This window comes from Aplidium turbinatum, chromosome 1 (assembly GCF_918807975.1).
Source record: "Aplidium turbinatum chromosome 1, kaAplTurb1.1, whole genome shotgun sequence".
In the NCBI taxonomy this organism is placed as follows: Eukaryota; Metazoa; Chordata; class Ascidiacea; order Aplousobranchia; family Polyclinidae; genus Aplidium; species Aplidium turbinatum.
In genome coordinates, this window is record NC_137472.1 from 32,928,256 (window position 1) to 32,953,595 (window position 25,340).

Consider the following 25,340-nt stretch of genomic DNA (forward strand, 5'->3'; position numbering starts at 1 on the left):
CCCCTAGAATCGATACGTGATTGCAACGAAATAAAGCGCACGTTATTGACACAAATACCAAAATACATCATGATCGCTAAGTCTGGATCCGGCGCCAGTATTCATGACACGTCATTGCTCAAACGCATGAACAGAGATTGTGAAATTTATTCCAAGTTACAACATATTGTTGTGCTGGTTGCAAGCCATTTCCGGTTTCGCTTACTTGGAGTAACCGGAAACTAATCTGTAAGAAAAGATGATTATTTATGTTGAATTGAGAAAAATTATAAAATTATTACTGAAATTTGAAGAAAACAAACATTTACGTTATAGTCAGGTTCACTATGTCAAAAAAAAGAGTTTCGTTTAAAAATTTTGGAGATTAGCAAACCTATACATTTTCGGAAAGCTTAGACCATGAGGAATCCGAAAAACGTTGATTACATTTGCAGAAATGTCCGCATGGCCGCCATTTTGAATTTTCAAAATGGCCGCCGCAAAATATATATTTTGATATATCTTGGCTCCTAATAAACTTAGAAACTTTATCAAACATGCTAATTCTATGTTTTAAGGGTCAAGAAATCCATTAGAAGCTAATACTTAGCGTTAACCACTTTGCAATTATCCGCCATATTGCTTTTCAAAATGGCACAGAAATTATATTTCGTTACATTAATACTTACTAGTTGAAATATAAACTTCATTCAACAATAACATGCTATTGTTAAGTTATGTTGACTAAGAAATTCATTAGAAGCAAGCCTGCACGCCACTGTCATATTTTGGACAAACAAAAAAGCAATTCAATTTTCCAACAGCTGTCCTGAGTCTTATTTCCAGCATTACAATCAACGTCATTTTCGCAGTCTGTTCCACACAGGCACAAGTCGTTGCAGGTAAAGTTGTTCCTTCGACGTGAACATCTCTGGGTTGACCAGTTGGTTTTGCATTGGCATCGATCAAGCTGGATAGTGGCTTGTGGTGCAGGTAGAATCTTTGTGGTGATAGGTGAAATCCCACTTTCATGCTGATGGTAGCCATGCCGAAGTGTATCAAGGAGCTGTTGCCACATGACAGTGGTTTGGCACCAGACACGACTCTGAACTCGCACGCGTTCAACGTGCTCCTTTAATGCACCAATGTTGGAGGCAAGTTTTGATTCTCCGCCAAGTTCTTGCAAAACAGGTGCCATCTCAGTTCTGGAATGTTGTTTATGTGGACACCTTTCGGGCAGTAGGCTACATCGTGCATTCAAAGCTGGCCAGCGTTTCTTTCACAGTCTGAGATAGTGTGCTGTCCTCAGGTAATTGCATTAGTGCACTGATTGTTTCCATTCCTGCCTTCAAGTACTGAAAGCATGGAATACGGGTACTGCTTTCGCCTTCTCTTGTCCTAGAGCTCTCCGTATTGGTGCGATCACCAATGTACCTGATAGCATGGAAATGGACGAGTGTTTGCAGAGTTGGCCGTAGTTTGCAACAGCAAGGACAAGAACGTCTGTGTCCAGACTAAAGAAGACTAACTGCGCACCAGGACTCCGCTGTGATGCTGATGCTGCGAGGCAGATCATCAAGGTGTCAAGGCAAGATCATCAAGACTTCTTCGTGATTGTTCACTTCCAACGTGATGTTCCGATTGCTTCCGGTGTGGCCTGACGCTGAAGTTATCACCAGTTTTGGAGAACGCTAGTTGTATCCGATTAATAATAATCGTGCTTTTATTTGCGCCCATTGCGATAACATACAGTACACTGCGATCACACATGAGATACAACAGACTACAGGAAGCAGCGAAGTGACATATAATTTTCGAGTCAGCTGCTCCTCTTATTTTGGCTGCCATTAAATGTGTTTGCCGAGACACAGCCGCGTGCTCTTGAGCGGTGTCGAACCCACGTCCTTTCGAACGTCGCGCAGACGTTCTCACCACTCCACTACGCAGCCCACTCGATTACTTCTTCAGCAAGATGCTGTGTCAAATCTGCTTTCGTTTGGTCGGGACAGGAACCTACTCAGTGGAATGTGCTTGATTCTGGTGTCATCCATGATATGGTATTAGACGGAATCTTTGTCTTTTCGTCGTCTTGCTCTAGTTTTCTGTTTCAAAGAGTCAGACTTGTACGTGTCGAACACCAGAATAATCTCGTCAAACTCTGCTGTCAACGTCATGAGCTTGTCATTGAAGTGTTGGCTAAGATCTTTGACTGTCGTGATGGCCCCGTATTCTTTGTCATCTTCTGAACAACCACCATGCTATTGACAATGGCAATTTTCTGACTCATGTGCGATCCCGATGATAACAGTTCTGTATTAGCAGTGTCAACTCTCTGTCCACCCGATGCTGGTTCATGCGCATCATGCTCTGTTCCATCAGTTTCAACCAGATGCTGCAGGCAATGGATGAGCTTTGATTTATCAGTGCATGGTAGAACTGATCCATCTGGAGCGAATAGTGCTCTCGGTGTGAGGGTGAACTCATAGTTACCGATAGCCTTCTTCTGGTCAATGTCCCGGCTTGATCTGGATAGGACCATGAAGCGAAGGATCGATCGACTGGTCACGAACCTTGACTGTTTACTTCTTGTTTCTTGACATGTGCATGGGGTTGTTCTGCTTCTTAACTGGTGCCTATAAGCTGACATAACCATTAATGCGTTCTGCAACATAGGCTACTCTTTGTAGAGCTGTTGTCCCTGCTCATCGACGGTCTGGATCTGTTTGACATTTTCTTGTGGAACACATGCGTGTGTGATGAAGTTATACAACTCATCACCTTCAACTGCGATTGGATTTCCGTGTAGCTTTTATCTTGTCAACAGCTTCATGCTCTTTCCTGACAATGGCTGGTTGTACTTCAGGGTGAATTTTTTTTGGAAGAAGTGTCTCCAAACTGCTCTTTGAGCTTATCTGAGAGGCGCGACATCTTTGGTGCAGCCAGGAAAAACCGTTGCCGGGCATTGGTTTTGTTAGAAATGCCAATTAGTCCAGAGCGGACTTTCATCATCTTGCTGAACTACTCGCATGCACGATCTGCACCATGGACACAAATAGGATCTCACCCTTGGTAACAGACACATTGCCTTCTTGAAGTTCCCACCAAGTCTCTGGGTAGTTGATCTTCAGGTCATGCATATCTGCAATATATGGTGACCAAAGACGCTTGTAATTTTTCCGATCTAGGACTTATTCAGTTCCTCACCAGCTTGCAAATGTAGATTGGGATCTGCATTCCGGGATGCCTCGACAAAGAATAAGATCGTTTCCACACGGTGAACATAGTTCATCATTGACTTGAACATTGCATTAGAGGACTTTTCCGTTTCCCATGCTTTCGATTGCTGCATCACATCTTCATCTATGAGGATTCGTTCCAGATGGTCATGAGCAGTCGAGATGGATTCAGGACCACTGTTTCTGTTATCAGATGACGATGTACATGCCTCCTGAACCTTACCTGCTGATCTTGAGCAGATAATCTTCAGATGTGGCTTCTTTGTGAATAACTGAGGCCAGTTCATACAAAGCTATGTAAGTGTGGATGTGTGCACGAAGAGTTCTCTTATAATGCGCACACTTGAGAATTTTTCTTGTGGTCGCAGATCCATACACATCGGCTTCTATCCAGGCATCATCAATCCCAGAGTTCTCTATGGAAGTTCCGAGAGCTCTTAGTGCAGCCATCACAGCATCCAGCTCACCCAATCTGGAAACAATTTCTCTTTTCAGGTCGACCGGTGCGTCTAGCAACTGCACTGCATTTTCGTAGAGGGCCATGTCGAAGGTTATCACAGTTGGGTACCCCTGACCAGCGACAAACGTCTTCAGCTGGGATACTTGTAGAATCACAGTCAGCATAGTAGGCCACTCGTGAGCAACTTCAGGTAGCAGGGGCAGTGCACCAACGTGAGTGAGTGGTTGGCAAGATGAGATGAGTGACTTGTATCCTGCCCATCCAAGGATCTTGCTTTGTTCATCATTTTCTCTTGCCCTGGACAAAGTAGATGCTGTAACCCACCCTAACTGGGTCAGTTCCTATGACTGAGCAACACCTGTTGTGTTGGCCTCAAACCTCCGCGCTCTGTTGTCAAGTTCTGGTTTGGGCTTGGCACATGGCTTAATGGGCACATGGTATGGAAGGATTGATAAGTTCTTAGCTGCAGTAAGTTCGAGCTTTGGTGCGACTAGTTCTTCTGGAACATTTGCTTTCTGATACACTGCAGTGATTGTTCCATGTGTGGTGCCTTTCCAGTAGGCGGACAACAAAGACGAATCAATACTTTTTTTATTTCATTATTTTCATTTTTTATACTTAATTACGGACAAATACTTTTTTGTGGGCGGACAAATACGACGTAACACTGTATATATAATATAAGTATTAATGTAACGAAATATAACTTCGGCGGCAGTTTTGAAAACCAATATGGCGGATAATTGCAAAGTGGTTAACGCTTGGTATCTAGGTATGCTTCTAATGGATTTCTTGACCCTTAAAACATAGAATTAGCATGTTTGATAAAGTTTCTAAGTTTATTAGGAGCCAAGATATATCAAAATATATATTTTGCGGCGGCCATTTTGAAAATTCAAAATGGCGGCCATGCGGACATTTCTGCAAATGTAATCAACGTTTTTCGGATTCCTCATGGTCTAAGCTTTCCGAAAATGTATAGGTTTGCTAATCTCCAAAAATTGTGAACGAAATTACATAGTGAACCTGACTATTACTTCCGTTAAAGAAACGCTTCCTGATACAGTATTTATATTAATTGCATAGGAATAGCCACCATTAACATACAGAAATTGATTCGACTAACCACTTAGTTTGTTTGGTTACTCCTCGGGCCTTTGCTGGCTGCTTTATTTTTGTAAACGAAATTCACCATCATAAAATCCGTCAGAACCAAAAGAATGATTTATATTTGCCTTCTGCAACGTCAAACTCTGGTAAGAAGATGCTATGTTTTAATGGAGTGAAACTATGGAATCAAATACCAAAAGAAATACAAGAAAAGTCTTATAATGATTTTAAATTTAAATATAAATGTTTATTAAAGAATTTGTACTATGATCACTCCTGAAACATATCATCTGCTTATTTCTCTGCACATTTTTTTTTATGTTGCCCTGTGTTACTCCACTGTTAATGTATTACGTAAAGTGCTGGTATTGTGCTATATGTGTTAATGTTCTTAATTTTGTGTCTTTTGTTTAAATGTTTGGGTGGCAGCTGACTTTGGTGACCTTTTGGTCTTTCGCTGCCATGCTTGTTGTGCGAATTATTTGTGTTTTTGCATATTTTTGTTGTTTTATTTTTCGCCAACAAAACAAAAATAAACTGAACTGAACTCATGTCATCAACAACTTCCGACCCCTGTAATGTAGATTCTTCAACCATGCCCATTTACATTTTTTTGACGTTATATCAATGTAAATTTATGGCAATAAAGTGTAAACTAAATTGCGTTTTTCTTCGTATTCGTCTTGTTGAACTGTTGTAATTTACTTGATGGATGATATTATGTTCATGTATTTTGTACCAGTATATTGTTGGAAATCGTGGCAGAACACCAATTTAAAATTTAGGCTTGCAGTTTTTAATTTTAATATTATTTAACAATCTATTTAAAATAGAATTTTTTGCGTGTTGATAATATCGGAATTTGCTTTATTTGTTTGTTTTACGCATTTTTAAAATTTTCTTTTTTACATGTGCTAGCTGAAGATGCTATTACTACAGTGAAATCGATTTTTAATAAATTACACTAAGAGGTTAGATTGTTGTGCAAATGCCATCATTTGATAAACGCAAAATAGCAGTAGCCTACTATCTTGCATAGGAATATGTAAAATGCATTTATTTATTAAAATATTAGATTGTTGCTAAAGGAAGACTGAAGATAGCCTAAGTTCAGCTTGAATTTTGCATTAAACTGAGAATGTTTATCATAAGTCAGCCTATGGAAAATAACTCTTTTGAGAAATAATGGCGCATTTAGGTAAAGTAAATTGCAAGTACTATACCGTATTTACTTGATTGTAAGCCGCGGCTTATAATGTTTTTTTTTCCATCATGTTTGCGGCTTAAATTCAAGGGCGGCTTATATTTTTTCATTTTTGTTTTTGCCTTTTTCCTTGTCGACTTTGCCATAGATGTTTTGCCGTACTGCGTTGTCTGATGCCGACAATTGTGAAGTTGTGACGTGCATTTTAAATTGTCACATGCATTTATGACATGCATTCGAAAGAAAAAAGGAGTTATCAGTTTTATTTATGGTCAATAATGAGCGTGAGAGTTAAAATAATCCTGTAAACAGTTTCAGCTTTGCGTGTAAACATGTATTTGCGGCTTACATTCAAGGGCGGCTTACATTAAATTTTTAACACTATTACATGCGCTTACAATCAAGGGCGGCTTACAATCAAGCGCGGCTTACAATCAAGTAAATACGGTATTTGGAAAATGAAAAATGTTTTAATCAATCAAAGTTTAAATTTATCGACTTGCCAAAGGATATGAAAATGCTATGTATGGTCAACCCTTTTATACAACTCTGAAACTTGGACAGTGTCACAAAAAACGGAAAAAACGGATCGATGTCTTTGAGCTCTGGTCATACAGGCAAATGTTAAAAATTTCATGGAAACAAAAGATCACTAACGATGAAGTATTATTCGAATTTAATTCAAGCAAAATTCTCTTACATATAGTCAAAAGAAGAAATGTAAAGTATTTTGGACACACAATAAGGCAAAACTCGTTACAAAGATCACTAATTGAAGGGAAGATAAACAGTAAAAGAAACAAAGGTAGACCAAGAATGATTCGGTCTCCACTACGTCTCTAGTTGAGGAGCCTGATTTCAAAAAATTTCTAACAATCCCGTTTGTTGGCAAGGAATCCAAACGTTTTGCCACAAGTTTGTCCAGATTTATTGCATTGAAGTTTAAAGTTAAGATTTTTCCCGTTTATAAAACGTTTAAAGCTGGTTATTATTTTCAGTTAAAGTCTAAAACTCCTTTCCGCTTATGTTCAAACGTCGTTTATAAGTTCACTTTGCTCGCGAGATCGTCATACATTGGTATGACCACACGACATTTGGTGACGAGAGTGGGAGAGCATTTGAATTTAGTTAATTTTAATAAAAACAGTGCAATTAAAGACCATATTAGAAACTGCCAATCGTGCTCAAACAATAAACCGTCATTGCAGTCCTTCAAAATTGTTCGTAAGTGTTTGTCCGAGTTCGACACTAAGATTCACGAGGCATTGATCATCAAATCTTTAAACCCAGGGCTCAACGGGCAATTATTTGCTGGCGGAGCTTCTTATCTTTTAACAGTTTTTGAATTTTCTTTGTTTGTACCACTATCTCGTGTTGTGCTTCTGTCAATCTTGCGTAATTCTGCCTGATTTCTTTTTTGAATAATTAATTAATTTTTACTTCTCAAATACTTGACCCGTTGTGGTGTGTAATTTTCAGTTGTCATTTGTGTGAGCGAGACAGTTTCTTAAATGTTTAGATTTGACTATATTTTTGCTGTGATACTATATGATTCTTTAGGATTTCTTTTAATATGTATTTTCTTTTTATAGGCTTGAAAAGGGCTGTATGACTAGCCGAAAACGTTCGCTTTTGTTTTTTGTTTTATAATGTTAAATGTAGTGTTGTTGCTGAGTTATGTTTGTTTATGGTTCAAAAGAGCTACCTATCTACCCAAATTGTACAAGAATGATTTGGACATCAAACATCACTAAATGGACAAAATTAAGTTATGAAAACGCAGTACGAACAGCTCATGGTCGAGAACAATGGCACATTGTATCCAACCCTCGATACGAGGAAGGAACATAATGATGATGAAAATGAGGTAAAGTAGAAAGAATATTCAATGGGAGCGGTTATGGCTTATTACCTTCAATATTTCGCTTTGCAAAAAAGCTCAATCATTATGTTAGGCTTCGCAAAGTATTACTTGTACGAGTCGTATCTTTAACTTTAAGTTTTCTAACCCATGTGATAATCTTCGAAAACCAAATTTCAATCTTATCTATGAAAATAAATTCCTATAGATTTAATTGAACCATGTTTTCATGCCACGTGCGCCAGTCGAAACTTGTTACTGGGATTATACAATCTTTGAATATTGTTTTCGACATTCATTCAAATGAGTAGGCTGTGCTTTTTAAACATTGTTGTCTTTTTGCTCCTAAAGCAAAGTGATGTGCAACCAAAAATCTGCAAGCAAAATCTAACGTATTTCTTCCTGAGTAAAATTAATAGATGGGCTAAAAGATTATGTCACAATTTTCCATAGCATGATAGCAGGACATAAAATTTGCCAATGTGTATAGCATCGACACATCTACATTGGTTGCATTAGCAGACGAAACCGGACTTTTTTTCTTGTTCCTTTTGAGCGTTTCTGGCCGAGAATCCCTTTACCATTTACCACAGCATTTTATAGTTTTTTCCGGGACTTCAGCAAGAGACCCATTCAGTCAACCTTTGCTTCATTGTATAACATACACAAGCAGTCGAATTTTTGCTCTATTTGGCAGACTGAGAATAGTAAACGTGTTGATATAGTTTGTGATCGCATCTCAGTGCCAAAGTTGCAAGAAAAGGAGGTCACATTCGTGTGTAGGGTTTTAGCTAGAAACATGATGCCTGTAGCGCACCCAGCATGGGGCTAAGGGGGCTCAAGCCCCCCCCAAACCCGCCACTAAAAATGAAGTTTTTGTATGCTCCTCATTTATACATTTTGCTTACAGGTTAGGTATGAATAAGACACAACAATACAACAGGGCTGAGCATTATAACAATATATTTTACATATTTAACTTACAAATAGTTTTAACAGTTGAACGTTTTCGGTTTAACTTAAGCCCTCTTCAGGAATCTGAAAATATTTATAAAAATGCAATATATTCCAACTTCTTGAAGGTAAAATTACATTAGGAAAAGGCAACTACATAAATAACTACGAAAAAATTTGCTCCACAGGGAAGGTGATATCCAGTAAATGTTGAAGAGAATGGACTCGCCTCCAGCAAATAATTGTTTGTTTAAATTTGAGTTATAGCGTTTGATTAACAGTGCTTCCTAAATTTTGTGTCAAATTGGAATTTATCTTTGCGTAGAATTTTAAATGAGTCAGCAGAGAATTTTCGATCAGAGCAAAAAGAACACTCCATGATATGGTTTTTAATGGCACTTTTCTTTAACTCCCTAAAGTTCAGATACTCCTGTAGCCTACTCTTGTGGTCAAATGTCTGGTGGACATACGTACCGATGTACCGTACATCAATGCCGAATCACACGGACATGTAAAACTGTATATGACGTTTGAGCAGAGAAACGAAGGCATCTGGGACTTTAGTTGAAAATACGAACTAAATTTGAATGTTTTGTAAGTAGAAAAAACGTCCACATCAAATTTATTTTTTACAAAATTAGTGTTTTGTTTTAAATTGTTTTCGTGCTAGTTGTTGTTTTCGCACTTATTTGTGTTGGCAAACCGAAAGCTAATTCTATTTTGTCATACATGACGAAAACGTCGAGATCTATAGAAGATTGCAAGAGTGGACGCAGGGATGAGGAAGCTGATGGTGCTAGTAAACATTCAAATATCTCAGCCAGGAATTAGCAACGAAAAAACATAGAGACAGCTTTATTTTGGAAAAATGCCGAAGAAAACATGATCTTATCCTTTTGCTATGCCACCGGACAGCACCATTTTACAGGAATATTCATACCCACATTTTTGTTGAAAATGCTCTCAGAATGCACCAAATTCAAAGTAATTTTTCAAAAATTTCTGCGGGAGGCCTCCCAGACCCCTTGCCACTGGATGTCGTCTTAGGCGAACACGCCATAGGGTTTTGCCCGCCGGCCGTCAAACCCCCCCTTTCAAAATTACTGGCTACGCCACTAGCTGTGAGTGCCTTTAAATATTAATCAAAGGGATGGGCATTGGCCTATTGTCACTGTCCTTATTGTCGCAAACCACTCGTCCGACATTTCTGAATTAGCCCCCTCCAAACTTTTTTTCTGGGTGCGCTACTGCATGATGCATGTTACACGTGCATGGTTGACTCCGATGCTCGTGAGAAGATGAATGACGAAGCTTCGATGAGATAGTTACAGAATTGTACAACAAATTAGGAAAACGTTGTTGAAAGCTGCTGAAGGTTTGAAAAACGGCTTTACATCTGTTTGTGTGTGCTCTATTTTTTGTTAACTGTAAAACTATCAAAACTGGCTTAATTTGCAAGTTTGGTATGTAGAAAACAAGAAACGTCTTCTCTTGGAGAAAGGGTAGAGATTTCAAATTGAAAGAATTTCGTGCTCTTTGATTGATTAATATGATGCACTCAAAGTAGATTTACAAATTCACCAGTAGTAATCAATATACTGAGCTGATGGTGCTGCAATTGTATCACACTTCATACTATGGTGTGGACTGAAGGTAGATGCAACATTCCCCGGCAACAACACTTCAACAATCGGAAAACTTCACTCTGCCTAATCTCAGTAACAGGCCCTGCGTCAAGAGCCTCTACAAGTATGCAAAACTACCAGGAATAATCTATCAAGGCTTTGTCAGGCTGAGTATAAAGATTCAAAAACCAACCAAACCAATCATTGTCTTGTGTGTTGTGCTGTCTGTGAATTATTCTATCCGTCAGGTGCCGCTCAATGAGAAGCTGTCTTCAAAATGCTTTACTAAAGCGCACACCCCGAAAGTCGAATCAGCGCTGCTTCAACTTTCGGTTTCTTCGTGCACAATGTCGTGCGCTTAACCAACTGAGCTATCGGAGCAGACGATTATTATTACTGTAAATTTCGCTTCATTTTATAACAAATATAACAATAAAATAAATATAACAATAATTTAGTGAATTTTTTAAATATTCCTAAAATAAATTAGGCTACAATTTTTAGGCTACAATTTGTAAAAGTTACAATTTTTCTTTAAACCTTCGAATCTTTGACACAAAAATAAAATGTAAATTAAGTTCACTCTACATGTGACAATAGAATAACGCCAACAAATAATAATAATAAATAAACCATTACAAAATGAAAGTTGAATGAGGAAAATACAGTTGCATGGAGATACACATTGTACGATTCTGGAAGGTTTTCAGAAAAAAGTAGAAAAAAAAAAACTTAGTTGATTCCAGAACACGGCTTGCAAACTTCACAACTCTTTCGGCAGGCTTTTCTAGTGTCAGGAAAACCTTTGGATACATCACAATGACCTTCTTTCTTCCAATAAGGACAAAATTGATCTTCGTCTTCGCAAGTTGAACTGAAATATAAAACAAATAATAATAATTTACTTCTTGCCGCAATCTTCTATTGACATTTTGTCAACGTCAGATTTCGAAATGATGCCAGACCGTTAACACTACATAGCCTATGTTATCATTTTAAAAATCTTATGCAGAAAAAGAACAAAGTTCTTTACAATTACGAGCACTCACCAATCTTGCACAGTTGTTGCTGATTTGGTGGTAGTTGGTTTTATTGTAGTCGTGGTGGGTGGTTCAATTGGGCATAGTTTGCATGTCCCACATGACAAAGGACAAGCGATGCGAGTATGCGGGAAGCCTTTCTTGACGTCACAGTAACCTTTTTTCTTCCAATAGGAACAAGTTTTTTCATCAGAATCTTCACAATCTTCAACAACGTAATAAAGAAAATTAAAAAGGCATCAGCTGTTTTATGATATCAATTTACATTTTTGTTCAGAAAATTTGTAGATTGCAATATAAAAAGTAAAACATCCAACTTAAAATGATAAAAAAGCAAAAATTTTCAAACTGATTTAATTCACATTTCATTTGCATTGCATTTATATTATTTTTTCACCTTTGGTGCATGCCAGCTCTGTAGGAGGAAGCTTACAAATGTTGCACAATCTACAAGTTGATTTGCATTGACTTCCAAAAGCCTCACAACCATCTTTCATCGTTTGTTTGATGATTCCGCACCAGACCGGGCCTCTGGTGTCAGTGCATGGTCCTGTTGAAACCAGTTCACGAGTTATAGAAAATCAAGTAATTGTGAATTTTCATGAAATGAAATACTTAGCGTCTCTTGACGGGTTCTGTTTATGCTTCAAATTGTAGCTTATCAACAAAACTGCAAAGTAAAGGTTCTTTTTAAGATTGTTCTATTTAAAAAACTTTCCATTGCATCTAAAAGAAGCCATATTGATGTTGTATTGGTAACTTACCAATTTCGCAAGTAACGCCACCAAGTGTTGTTTTTAATGATGTTGATGATTCCGAGCATGATGTGCAGGTTTTACAGGATTTTTGACAGAAAATAGACATTTGCAGACTCCCACACTTTTGTTTCATTAATATGCATACAGGCGTACCCATGAAGTCTTCACAATTGTTTCCTGTAATGAAGTTTCACAGTTTTTTTTTAGGGATACACATTGCATAACTTTTAAATTTCAAAAACATTAAACCAGTATAATCTTGACAGCAGTGCGTTTAAAATTTATTTCTATACATATTTTTCTGAAATAAAACTTATTGACATTTAAGTATTTGAATTGTTGCATTAAAACCATCTATCAGTAAGTTTGATAAATAAAAAAGAAAACTTTTTAAATAACTTACGACAAGTAGTTTGAGAATAAACTTGTTGTCCACAAACAATAAGAATTGCTAAAATAACAATAGTTTTCATTTTCCAATCTTGATAACACTTTTTCTCTTCTGGTTGTCTTGGTTGAAGACTGATTGAATGAGTAACAATGGTTTGAATGAATTGGTTTATATAGCAATTTTTAGAGAAGCGAAAATTTAAATTTTTTTCTGGCTGCTGCGAAATATAGCCAGTACTGTAACCAAACTACTTTTATAAGGGTCGTGTTTAGATTTTTTAAATTTTCAGGGGCGTTATCAAAACGTTTCCTGTATTTATCAAAACGTGAAGGAAAAGATGCCCCTGTTTGCACACCAAGCACGATGCTACCAAATTTGCATCGTGAAACTTAACAAAGTATTTTCATTAGCCTGTATTTGTTATGTAATTTGCAGTGCGTTTTGACATATTGCAGATATTCAAATTTGGGATGCAGAAGTTATGTATTGAAGTCGACCATTCACAACTAATATATAAAATGATACAATCAAAGAAGAAGCAGCGTTTACTTCCTTCAAGTTCCTTGGTTTAATTTTATTAGTGTTCGTTAAAGTAACCTCATTGTAGGCTACAATTCATATATGCACTTTTACTGAAGTGAGTTAAATAGTGTAAGTATGAAAGCAAAATTTTCAAGCTGTGAAAGAAAACAAAATGTTTGTTTTCTTTATCAATAAAGAAAATAACATTACATACAACCTTCATGAAAATAGTCGTAAGTTAGGCTATATGTAGTTTTCATCAACCTATTTCTTTATCAGGATGCAGTATTGTGTTGTTTTCTCATTTATATTACCAATGTGGCCTCATTGATGCAATCAACTCTAACTTTCGTTTGTTAGTTAGGTGAAGTACAAACAGCACATTCTTTTAGACTTTTAGAGGATGCTTTGAATCTAGGCCTACCAGCTTTGAAAAACTGTTTGTTCTCATACAAAACTTAAAATAAAAATATGAAAGTTAAAAAAGCCTAAAACTTAACTTATGACATCGGGTTTGTGTTCAAAAAGATAAGATTGCTCGGTTCGAATTACATTTTTCCAAAAATTTGACACGTTGTTGTAACCAAATAAAGCCCACGTCGTTGGCACAGATATGAAAATAGATTACGATAACAATGTCTGGATCCGATGTTAATCTTCAACCATGCTGTCACGTAATTGCTCAAACACATGTATAGTGTCCAAAAAGCTGAATTTCACCAGGTCATTGTTGTGCTGGTTGCAAAACACATCCGGTTTCAAGGATTTGAGTTAAATCCGAAACTAATCTATAAGAAAATGTAATTACTTTTCTTAAATTTGATTAAATTTAAACCATTTCAAAAAAATTGTAAATTTTAAAGTAAGAATTAAGAAATGTGTTTTCTTGAAACTAAACTAGTGTTGTCCAACTAATTGTGTTTTTTTCTAATTACCCCAGAATAAGGACGAGATTGATTTACTTAGAAATTCGCAGTGAAAAAAATGTGTAAGGTAAGTTACTATTTCATAAACATAGATTTATATAACTCTGTGAATAATAAGCAAGTGCATTTTACTTTATTGAAAAATCTTGACAAAGATTTCCATCAAATTTTTGTTCAGTATCTACGCAGGCACATTGAGAGAATAACTTGTTGTTGTAAGCTATTTTGCAGCACTACTGTAAAATTATACAAAATTTTTGTTAGTCTACTTTCCTCACCCATTTTCAAATTTTGGATACTCAATTAACTCACTTAGCCAACACAGATTGCCATGTGGTCAAACTATACATCGTAAAAACAATTCACGCATTAGACCAGTGGTTCTCAACTTTATTCAGCACTGGGGCCAAATTCAAAACCTAAATTTTGTAAAGGGTGCAACAAAAGAAATGCAGTTGTGAAACTTAATGTTGGCTTTGACTTTCAATAAGTTTTCCAAAACGAGGGGTATATTAAAAGATGCAGTAGGGATACTCAAAAGCTTGTTAAAATGATGGATCGTCAATCGGTTGTGATATTTAGATTTAATTCCAACTGATTTGCTGAAAATTGTTTCACATGATATGTAAGTTATGTTGAACCAAGTAGCCTACAAGGGCACTGATAAAATCTATGTTTATGTAAAGTTGATGATGATATCTTGGTCAATTAAATCTTGCATTTTATTTAATTAAAGCATGACATTATTTTTAGTCTAATGGCTACTTCAATTTGTTCATTTTGGTGAATGCGGAAATTCAAAGGCGTTGAAGCTTTAAAACGTTATGACACCATACGAAAAACAACATTATTAGCCTGCATTACGTGACAAATTTCACTTAATCAAATTAAAAAATCTATTTTCGATCCTTTAAAGATGCCTATAAGATCAACTCGTTCAAAGTATTGTCACTCATTCAACCAAACTTGGATCAAGACAACGAGAGGAAAAAAGATTTGCCCAAGATTGGAAAATGAACGCTATTGGTATATCAGCAATTCTTTTTCTCTATGGACAACAAGTTTACTCCCAATCGACATCACGTAAGTAGCCTACACTAAGCCTATTGCATTTAATTCAGCTTTTTCAAATTTTCCATGATTAACTTTTTACAAAATGTGATTCATGTTTTGAATTCAGCGATTATAATAGGCTAATTTAATCAAAAAAAATCTTATGGAAGAAATTTGTTCATTCGCTAAAGTCTAATAGTATATTTTTTTGTCTTTTTCAAGTTATTATTAAAAATTCAGTAAAAATTGTAGTTACAGAAAGCGATTGTGAAGACTTACTGGGAACATCTGCATGCACAATGATGAAACACAAGTGTGGGAGTAAGATAATGGACGTTTTCTGTCAAAAATCATGCAAATTATGCACACCATGTTCCGAATCGTTGAGAGACGTTGATCGCTCTTGTGATATTGGTGAGTAATATTTCATCCTAAATGCGTTGCCGTTGCTTGCATTCAGTGTTAGGACTCAATGGGAAGCACTTGGTCAAGTGACCCTAAAAAAAAAACTAACTTAAGAAAATATACAGTTTCTGCAACTTTTTCTTATACGATCCATTAAATTGATCTAACCGACTGGAAGGGAAAGCTTGTTTTGAGTCAATGAAAGATAGATTTAAGAGATATGAACTGAGGAAATGTTCATGCATCTCTCAAAAACCGAAGAAATGCAATTTTCACCAATAAAAATTAGTTACTTGGAGCATAAAGAGAGCCAGACCTGGAGCATTTTAGCACTTTTGCTTTTTTTGTATCTGAAATGCTTTTCGAAACTTCGGTTTTAATAATAGCTACTCCACATTGTATACTTTGATTTGTTCAACAGGAACATGCACTGACTCCTTTAGTTCGGTTTTGTGCGGGATAATAACAAAACCGATGAAGGATGGTTGTGTGACATTTCGAAATCAATGTAAACAAACTTGCGGGTTGTGTAAAATCTGTAGACTTCCCTCTGCGGAACCGGAATGTACCAAAGGTAACAAATATAATGAATTTAAGCGACTTTAACGACAGTAAGCTTATTCTGTTTGAAAATGCAAACCTGATCGTTGTTCTCTTTATCTAATTCTTTATTAATATTGTCAAAAAATGGATTTTAAATAACATGTGAATTACCTTGTGTCCTCTTAATTTTGTCTTTCTGCGTTTTTAAGATTGTAACGATTTCAATGAAACAAGTTGTCTCCATTGGAAGAAACAAGATTACTGTGACGTTAAGAATGGCTCCCCGCATACTCGTATTGTTTGTCCTTTGTCATGTGGGACTTGCAAACCATGTCCAACTGAAGCACAGATACCAATTGCAACAGTGACAGGGCGAGATCAGTATGTACACACAATAATAATGCTTCCTTTTATAAACAAAATTTATATTTGGAAATACTGTAACGTTCCATAAAACAGTCTATAGCCTTTGCATTTCTTCATAAGTCCTAGCGTTGATAGGCTAATATCTGGAATAAAATTTTAGCACATACAAATAATTGTGTTAATTTATTAAAGTTCTAAATCACTTGTGTACACAAAAATTGTCTTAATTATTTCAGTTTAGCTTGTGAAGACAGGAGTGTTTTCTGTGCCTATTGGAAGAAAGAAGGTTATTGTGATGGAGGCAAAGGTTTTCCTGACACTCGCAAAGCCTGTCCAAAGAGTTGTGAAGTTTGCAAGCCGTGTTCAGATATAAATTGAACTTATCCATGAAAATATTCATTGTTTATTTGTAATGTGTGTTCATTGTATAATGCATTACTTGTATGCAATTGTGTTTTACTGCGATCAATTTTTGTTTAATTTTTAAGATTACGTTATACTTTTGACATTGCTGTCTTGGATTATTACCTGTAGCCTATAATTTCAGAAATATTGTTACTAATACATCTTTAATAAATTATATGATCATTATTTAATATTATTTATGTTCTTGGATCGTCAATATGATCGCACGCTTATGATTTAGCCTATATTAAAAGATGGATTGAAGTATTGGAGTATAGTTAGAGAAAAAATTAGGTTGCAAAGCATACTTTACAGTATATCTAAGCTGGTAACAGTTTTACAATTTGAAAACTCATATAAATTTTACTAATGAAAGGTCGTAAAAGTAATGACGTGTGTTTTATTATCAAACTTGTTCTTATAGGCTTTACCAGCGTCTCGGGGCGCCCGTCACCAGTATAGGCTAGTAGTCCACTAGTCCTCCACTGTCGGTGAGTGGTAAATGCAACTACCGATAGGAGTGGTTCTGGCTGTGGTACGCATATCACTAACTTAGTGGTAACTTAGCCTGCCCGAAGGACTTCCATGTGGTACTCGGGTACTTATTATTTTATCACGAAAGCTTTAGTTTATGAACAGCTCTAGACAGTGGCGTAGCCAAGGGGGGTTTTGGGGGGTTTTAACTCCTCTTTGGACGCGTGTGACGTCACGATATTGAGAATGATGCTTTTAGTTTCTTTATGTCTCTAAAACAAAGTTTGCCTAATATTAAACGAAACTGCAATAAAAGAGCGAGTTTTGCCAATACCAAACATTCAAGTATCTCAGCCAGGAATTAGCAACAAGAAAACATAGAGACTTAGCTTTATTTCCGAAAAATGCTGAAGAAAACATGATCTTATCCTTTTGCTACGCCACCGGACAGCACCATTTTACAGGAATATTCATACCCACATTTTTGTTGAAAATGCATGCACCAAATTCAAAGTAACTTTTTAAAATTTTCTGGGGGAGGCTCTCAGACCCCCGCCGCTGAGTATCGTCTTAGGCGAACACGCCGTCTGGCTTCGTCCGCCGGCCGTCAAACCTCCCACCTCCTTTCAAAATTTCTGGCTACGCCAATGGCTCTATATATACCGTAAGTTACAAACATTGTAAATTTTATCAATTGGTTTGTTGAAATAGGTCCACTCCTGTTATGACGATCATATTAAGATACTTTCATCAATGGAAACTGAAGCTCAGCGAAAGTAAAACGGTGACGACAGCCTTCTATCTGAAAATCGGGAAGGCTCAACGTGACCTGCTGAAAGCGACCATCAACGGCAAGATCTTGCCGTCTTGTCCAAAGCCAACATACCTTAAAGTTACGCTTGACAAGTCACTTACATACCGTCACTATTTACAGTCACTACGCAAAAATCTGACATCTCGCGTCGTCTTGAACGCTTGGCAGGCACAACGTGGAGTGCAGGCGCTGACACCTTGCACACTGCAACCATGGCTCTGGTTCACCTCACTGCTAAATACTGCTCCCCCGCCTGGTGCCACACTGCCCACAACCACCTCATCAACCGGCCAATCAAGACGCATTGCGAACTGTGACTTGATGCCAGCCCCTACTCCAACAGAGTAGCCTACCTTGCAATCCTTGCAGGCATCTAACCTACACCTACTGAGCTTCGCCTAAAAGGAGTCGATCTGGCTCGCCTGGCAAAACATCCCAACCACTTGCTCCAAACAAAACTCAACGTCTCACCTCAGGAACCCTTTCGGCGGTTAATGTTTAGACTCCTCTTTGTACCAGCTACCGCTGAATTATTACAACCATTCAACGATCATGTCATCAGCGCAGCACATTATATGGAAGACACTTGGAATGCAGCATGGTGTGACGCCGACACCAAACTCCATGGTTTTATTCCTCGCCCGCACGCCCCCTTGGTATGGACCTGCCTCAGCAGATTTGCATTAAGCTTAACAGAATCATCCGAACAGGAGTCGCCGCTTCCATTGTAACATGCAGGCCCGGATTTAGGGGGGAAGAAGGTGCAGGTGCCCTGGCCCCCCTTTTGAAGAGCCTCCCGACGTGGAAAAAATGTTAATTTGTGTTATTATTGTTTTTTTTTTCAGCTTTTGAAGTTTCTGCAAAATGCAGTGCAGTGCTGGATTAATGCTACTGTAGACGTAGAGGACGTAGAACTTTTGTACGGAGGCCCCCCCCCGAGCTAAAAGTGCCCCGGCCCTCCATCAGCTCAATCCGCCCTCCTAACACGTACAAGTTGGGTTTGGCTACCTCGTCGACTTGCAAATGCGGCGCGGAGAAACAAACTGCTGACCATATCATTCGTAAATGTCTCATTCACAATGCACCAAATAAAATGCATTGTAGGCTTATAGGAGCACTGGACGAAGCTACACTTACACGACTTTTCATTTTCTGCCTAAAAATTTAAACAATCCTGTCTTATACGAAAACAGTTTTTTTTAAGCTCTTTGGTGAAAATTTTAACTCACAAAGAGCTACAAAAGTAGCACGCTACATTCCCAATACCAATATAATATCTTGTCAACTTTCCTCTTTTTTCACAATAGGCTTACAAACGGGTCACATTATAGTCTTTCTTATATTGTCCACAGAAGATTCGCAGTTCAAAACGATGGATTGCGTTTCCAGAAAAGCAGTCAAACGTGGTTATTTTCAAGAAAATATGGCAAAATGATAAAGCAATTTAGTTTAAATGACATTTCACTTCAAAATTTGAAAATTAGTGGTTTAAATTAGCGTTGCTAACCCCACAATATCAATTACCTAGATGCAACATGATCAAATTAAAAATTTAACAAATCTAAACTTTATGCGCACTTTAGTCTTCAATGGTAGGCTACATCTAACGTGGACACACATTAGCTATCAACGTATTAAGCCTATCAGCGTACAGTTTGCGAATGCGATACAGGTAATACAATGATGAATGGTGATAGCTGGTTGACAGTATAGTATTCACTGCTTTAGGGAACCTGTAGGCTACTTTAAATCATAGCTTATTATGTCCTTTCAAGGTCTCGCGTTTATTTTCGTGATGAAAAATATTTGATACTTTTATTTGAAATGAGTTTGAATTGAATTTATAGATAACGCTGATAACAGCACAGCAGAACCTGCATGTGACCATTACTTTAATGACGAGAGGTAGTTTAGGAGTCTCTACTCTTTTGTTTTCGTAAGTTCGTGTTGTTGATAGATGAACAGAAGAACGCGTGACACTTAAAGACACGGACAATGGACATAAAATTCAGAAGTCAAACGAGACTGCGCTTGACAAACAAATCTTTCTGCTACGTAATCAAAATATAGTGCGACTGAATGTCAGAACATAATAATCGATATCTGATCAGAATGATTGAAACTCTAATGCTGAATTATGATGATACTGAAAATAATCTAACTGAATAGTGAATAAGTAAATAAAACGTGTTTGCCTGGAGTAGGCTATTTATAGCAGGCTATCTCCAAATCAGAAGAAGGCCATGCATCCGTAGCAAAAAGTGTGCAAATATGGAAGTTGCATCGGAGTTTAACACGTAGGTCAAAACAACTTGTTCAAAACATATTAACAGAGGTGCAACATCAATAACAACGCGTGCCGACGTTGAATCAATGTAAAAAGTGACAGTGACTGACTAGATACAGTGGCGCCGGCATGTTTTGGGCATCATCATTTTAATTTTTTTATATTATTACATATTGTTATTATTTTTTTAATATTTGGATCCCAACCTGAAGTCAACTCAAGTTGCAAGGGGGGGGGGGGGGGTAAAAGCTTTCTCTTTTGTTTTAAACTTGCTCTTCTTGCTGCTGTTATTATTACAATTTTGTGATTATATTCGCGTACTTCGCTTGCTGCTTGTCAAGTGACAATTGTTACCGGCTGTTCAGAAGATTGGTTCTTGAGTGGTGGAAGTGCATATAGCAGTGGGTCATTCAATGTTTCAAGGATATAATGTAGATTTAACTCAACGAAGTCTACTAAAGTAATACAGCAAGTAACCAGTGGTTTGATGACTATCTCTGGCTGGTGTACTCAGAAGCCAAGGATGCCACATTTTGCTTTCCCTGTCGAGTTTTCAGCAGCTTGGTATGTTATAGTCCTGTTAATATTAGTTAAAGTTTATTCTATTAAACTGCAATTATGCTCCACCGGTGTTAAATGATTTTTTATTCTTAATGTTTCTTTATCCTATCCAAGAAGATTTCATGCGCAATATAATGACGATAAAGTTTAAAACACAAAATGAGCGAACAATTATATTATAATTATACGTATTAAGATGCAAAAAATGCAGTATGAAGAAATAATGCAACTAAAGTCAACATGTTCCTACGTTTATTAGACGTTGAAATACGTTGCACTTGTAAAATTCTTTTTTCATTCTTTTATTTCTGAAGATATTGCTTTGCTTATTGTCTTTAATTGGAAGACTTGTGTCCCTGCGAGCACGATTGTGCATTTTTTACATCGATTCAACGCCCTACAAGGTTGAATCGATGTAAAATCAGCAGATTTAGTTGGCTGGGGTTTCAATTGATTATTTTTACTTTCAGTGAAGCTTGTTTTTACGTCTAATAAACGTAGAAACATATTGACTTTAACTGTATTGTTCCGTTATAAGTTACTGCATTTTTGGCATCTTAATAAGAAATATAAAAATTGTTCTCCAATATTGTGTTTTAAACTTATCATTTGATATTGTGCATTTTCCTGATGAAATCTTCGTGGATAGGAAGAAGAAATATTAAGAATAAAAAATCAGTTAACACCGGCTGAGTATTTATTGCAGTTAAACTACGCCCTGTGGCTGTCACAGCATATTTATTCCATTAACTTTTATTAGCCTCAATTCTCACAATGTCATAGGCTACGCAATACACATGAGACCGCCTCTACGTTTGATATATCTACTATGTTTTGACATCTGTATTTTCCAAGCATGGAAAAACGTTTTCACAGCGTTTCAGTACAGTAGGCCTATTTGATAATTTCTCTGTCAACTAACAGACTAGTCAAAATCATGAGGCATATTTAACTAACAGACTGTTGGGTAATCCGAAAGTGCATTTGTAAAAAATGTTATTTTAATCTGGAAAAAAGCTACTCAAAATTTCGCTAGCCATGGCTGTTGCAAGTCCCATACGGAATCAAACTGTGATTTATTTTGAATTTTATTTTTTTTAACAGATCAGACATGTCCAAAATGTTGGACTTTTGGTAAGGTATATTGCAGTAGACAATAGCAGTAGAAAACAAGAGAAATTAAATAATACAGTAGAATTCGCCTATAGTGACTTTGGCTATAGTGACACTTCGCCTATAGCGACACCTGTTGCAAAGTCCCGTTTGCAAACCATATGTTTTGCATAGAAATGACTTCGCCTATAGTGACTTCGTTTATAAGAGCATTTTACTTACAGTGACACCACATTTCTGTCACTGGGGCTCAAAAATTTCCTTCTAAAGACACTTTACGGTGTATTTCCAGTTTAAGTTGGAATCATACTTTGTCCTTATCAGCATTCGCCAGTTCCCAGCCAGCAAATCCATCTTTTTACATTGATTTAACGTATGCAAAGGTTGAACCATAAAGGATTGATTTGCTGACTGGGTTTGAATTAAACCAACATGGGATGCGCATGCGCAGACACTGCACAAGTGACGTTATCAACGACGTCATCATTCGTCTATAGTGACACTTTTTCCGCGGTCCCTTCAGGTGTCACTATAGGCGAGTTCTACTGTATATCACTGTCTTGCACCAGTGACGTAGCCAAGGGAGTGGGGTAGACACTTTAACGTAGGACAGTTTTCCTCACGAATCAGCTGATTCACAAATCGCGTTGCCAACATTTTTTCTGCAATTAAAGTTAATACAAAAAAGGGACATAAAAAAAGTAGGTATCCAGCGGCAAAAAAAAGAAAGAAATGTCTTCTGAGTATTAACATGTATCAAATGGCTGACATTTTAACCGATGAAAAATTTCCTTGTGGACCAGGTGAACGCAGTCATTGTGACTCATGCACATTATGATTGTAGGTGCTAAAATGCGTAACAATCGAAAGCAAATTTTGAAGTGTAAACCATCAGGCTGAGCTTTTACGGCATTATTGCAGTTAAAACAACGAGATATAACACATATGTGTTATATCTCGTTGGTTAAAATAACAAGGTGATAAACTGTTTTATTTTGATCAACAACGCACGAGTACAAAATAATTGACACAGCGAAAAGAACACAATAAACATAGCCAGGTCAGAGGCTTTAAAGAATTGGCCTGCCACGCCCCGCGAAAATCCTCGGAATTTACTAAATCTTCAAAAAAACAAAGTTGCAGCATTTGGTTGTGTGCAGGGTCGCAGCCAGCACAAAATTTTGGGAAAGGGGAAAATGAGTATTAGCTATTGCACCTGTAAGTGAACCGACGGCGTAGCCTATCGCCGAAGGTGACACCCTTTTAGTTTGTGGAGGGCTCTTCCACAAAGTTTTGAAAAAATATCCCAGAATTGGGCATTCTGAGAGTACTTTCGGTCGAAATCAATGGCAAAACTCTGTCAAGTGATGCTGCAACAGAGGGTAAAACGTTTATTTAAATTACATAAAACACATTTGTAAGAGTAAATATAGGCTAGTGGTTGGTGCAATGGTAGACTTCAGTTTGTGAATGAATACCTTTCGCACAAAATACAGCACAGTAGCCTACGTACGCTATTTAATGTTCACATTAGGTCTGAGGTGTAGGCTTCGGGTTCTCTTGGGACTGCTGTTATGTTTATTTGCATCATCACGAGACCTGACAGTTTATCAATATCTATAGGCCAATAGCTTAAAAGTCGGTTGGTCAGTCGTATGTATAAAAATATTTCGGGGGAGCAATTGCCCCTGCTGACTACGCCCTTGGTTGTGTAGCCTATCTGAAATTTCACTGGATCTAACTCTCTCAGTGCTTAAAAGTAATGTGAGCATACAAGCTAGGTGATTCCCTGATTTAATCAATCTTGAATAGCTCAGTCTAACCTTAAAAAGCAGAAGACTGGTGGTTGTCTACACTCCACAACGTGCAAACCCTAGATTGGGCAAACACATCAAAGCTATGAAAAACTACTGTTTGTTTTGCGAGTCTGAGCATATTTTCACAATCAGTAGATCTTGTCTTTCTTTATTGTGCTTAGCTGCTTACGAGGGACACGCATAATGGTTTTACGTGTTTATGCCAACATGCAGTGGTGGTCGACGGCCACACAACTAAATTTTCAACAACTGATTTGGTTGGTTAGAAGCAGTCGAAAAATTTTTAAAATCTTACCAGAAACATATTACCTAAGCTACTATTATTGCTATCTAATCCTAATGATTTTAACTCACGAGATTTGAGCAGAGTTAATAGCAGAACTGTATTGAAATGGCAGTAGATATATGGTAGATGGATATTTAATATGACGATTGATAATGGTAGATATTTACACAATCCACCTTCACTGACACATTGCATGCTGTGTTCACTGTTCATATAAGTATAAGTTTGGCTCCAGGTCCCCTGCGGTAACAAACACGTATATTAGCCCTAAAAAGGGGGGTTTCACGGTTGCCAGTCGCTCATTGTCGCCTGGGTTGAAAGAAAGAACAAGCAAGCCTGTTCTATACAGAGCATCTCCACTGCTATACACAGCTTAATTGAAAATTCCAAAAGGCTTACAGCGGAAAATGTTGACAATGCAAATGATAAGCACTTAAAAGGTTTGCTTCCTCATTTCATCTAAGGAAGACACTGCACACGCAGACTTCATCATATCTGCTTTCTCCCCATGACGATGCGCGTATGCATTAGGTTTTGTTCGCTTAGGCAATGGATCACGTGCAAACGCAACGCCAGGTTTGCGCTTCCGCACAACTTTAAGAAATTTCTTCACATCCTTTCGAATTGTTAATCCTGCAGGCTGCATCAGAATTGCAACGTGATGCAATATAATCTCTCATCGTGGACAATTGACCAAGTGCATTTGTCACGTCTGCGTCTTCTTCCACATTATACACCACATTGAACATTTCATTGACAACAGTCCGCATTTCCTTTATGGTGTTCAGTCTTGCGTTGCTTAAAATATTGCTTGGGCCGGGTACGTCTTGAAGAATCTGTTCCATGTGAGTGTCAGACGCAAAACAACTTGAGTCACACACTTCAGCAGAGTCTGGTGGGCGCTCAAGCCCAGGCCTAACTGCTAAGCTGTCAACTACGCACGGGTCGAGAACAATGAAAAGGGAATTTGCGTACCAAGTAGGAAAAGTCTCGCAAGACACATGGGCAACGTGTTGAATAACCGCAAACATGTGCTTGCACGGAAGAAGATGCTTCTGGAAATCATCGCAGAAACAATTGGGGATGGTACTTTCTCTACCAAACGTTACGCGATAGATTAAATCCGACGAAGCACTTCTTACAAGAAATG

The 25,340-nt window shown here is 37.4% G+C and overlaps 1 protein-coding gene across 1 annotated transcript; it reads right to left on the bottom strand.

Annotated features, from left to right (window-relative positions):
- Window positions 1-11,161: 11,161 nt before the first annotated feature.
- LOC145764951 (uncharacterized) lies at window positions 11,162-11,966 on the bottom strand. The gene is made up of 3 exons (XM_082576665.1): window positions 11,867-11,966; window positions 11,479-11,674; window positions 11,162-11,303 (listed from the first exon to the last, which is right to left on the bottom strand). Exons 1-3 carry the CDS (start codon window positions 11,964-11,966, stop codon window positions 11,162-11,164), a joined length of 438 nt encoding a protein of 145 aa, XP_082432791.1.
- Window positions 11,967-25,340: the final 13,374 nt, after the last annotated feature.

Bases quoted from the DNA above. Each gene is read 5' to 3' on its own strand.
- LOC145764951 (XM_082576665.1), bottom strand. From the start codon at position 11,966: ATGAAAGATGGTTGTGAGGCTTTTGGAAGTCAATGCAAATCAACTTGT. The intron at 11,675-11,866 runs GTGAAAAAATAA...ACGTTGTTGAAG, and splicing joins AGAGCTGGCATGCACCAAAG to ATTGTGAAGATTCTGATGAA. The intron at 11,304-11,478 runs GTGAGTGCTCGT...TTTATATTTCAG, and splicing joins GCAACAACTGTGCAAGATTG to TTCAACTTGCGAAGACGAAG.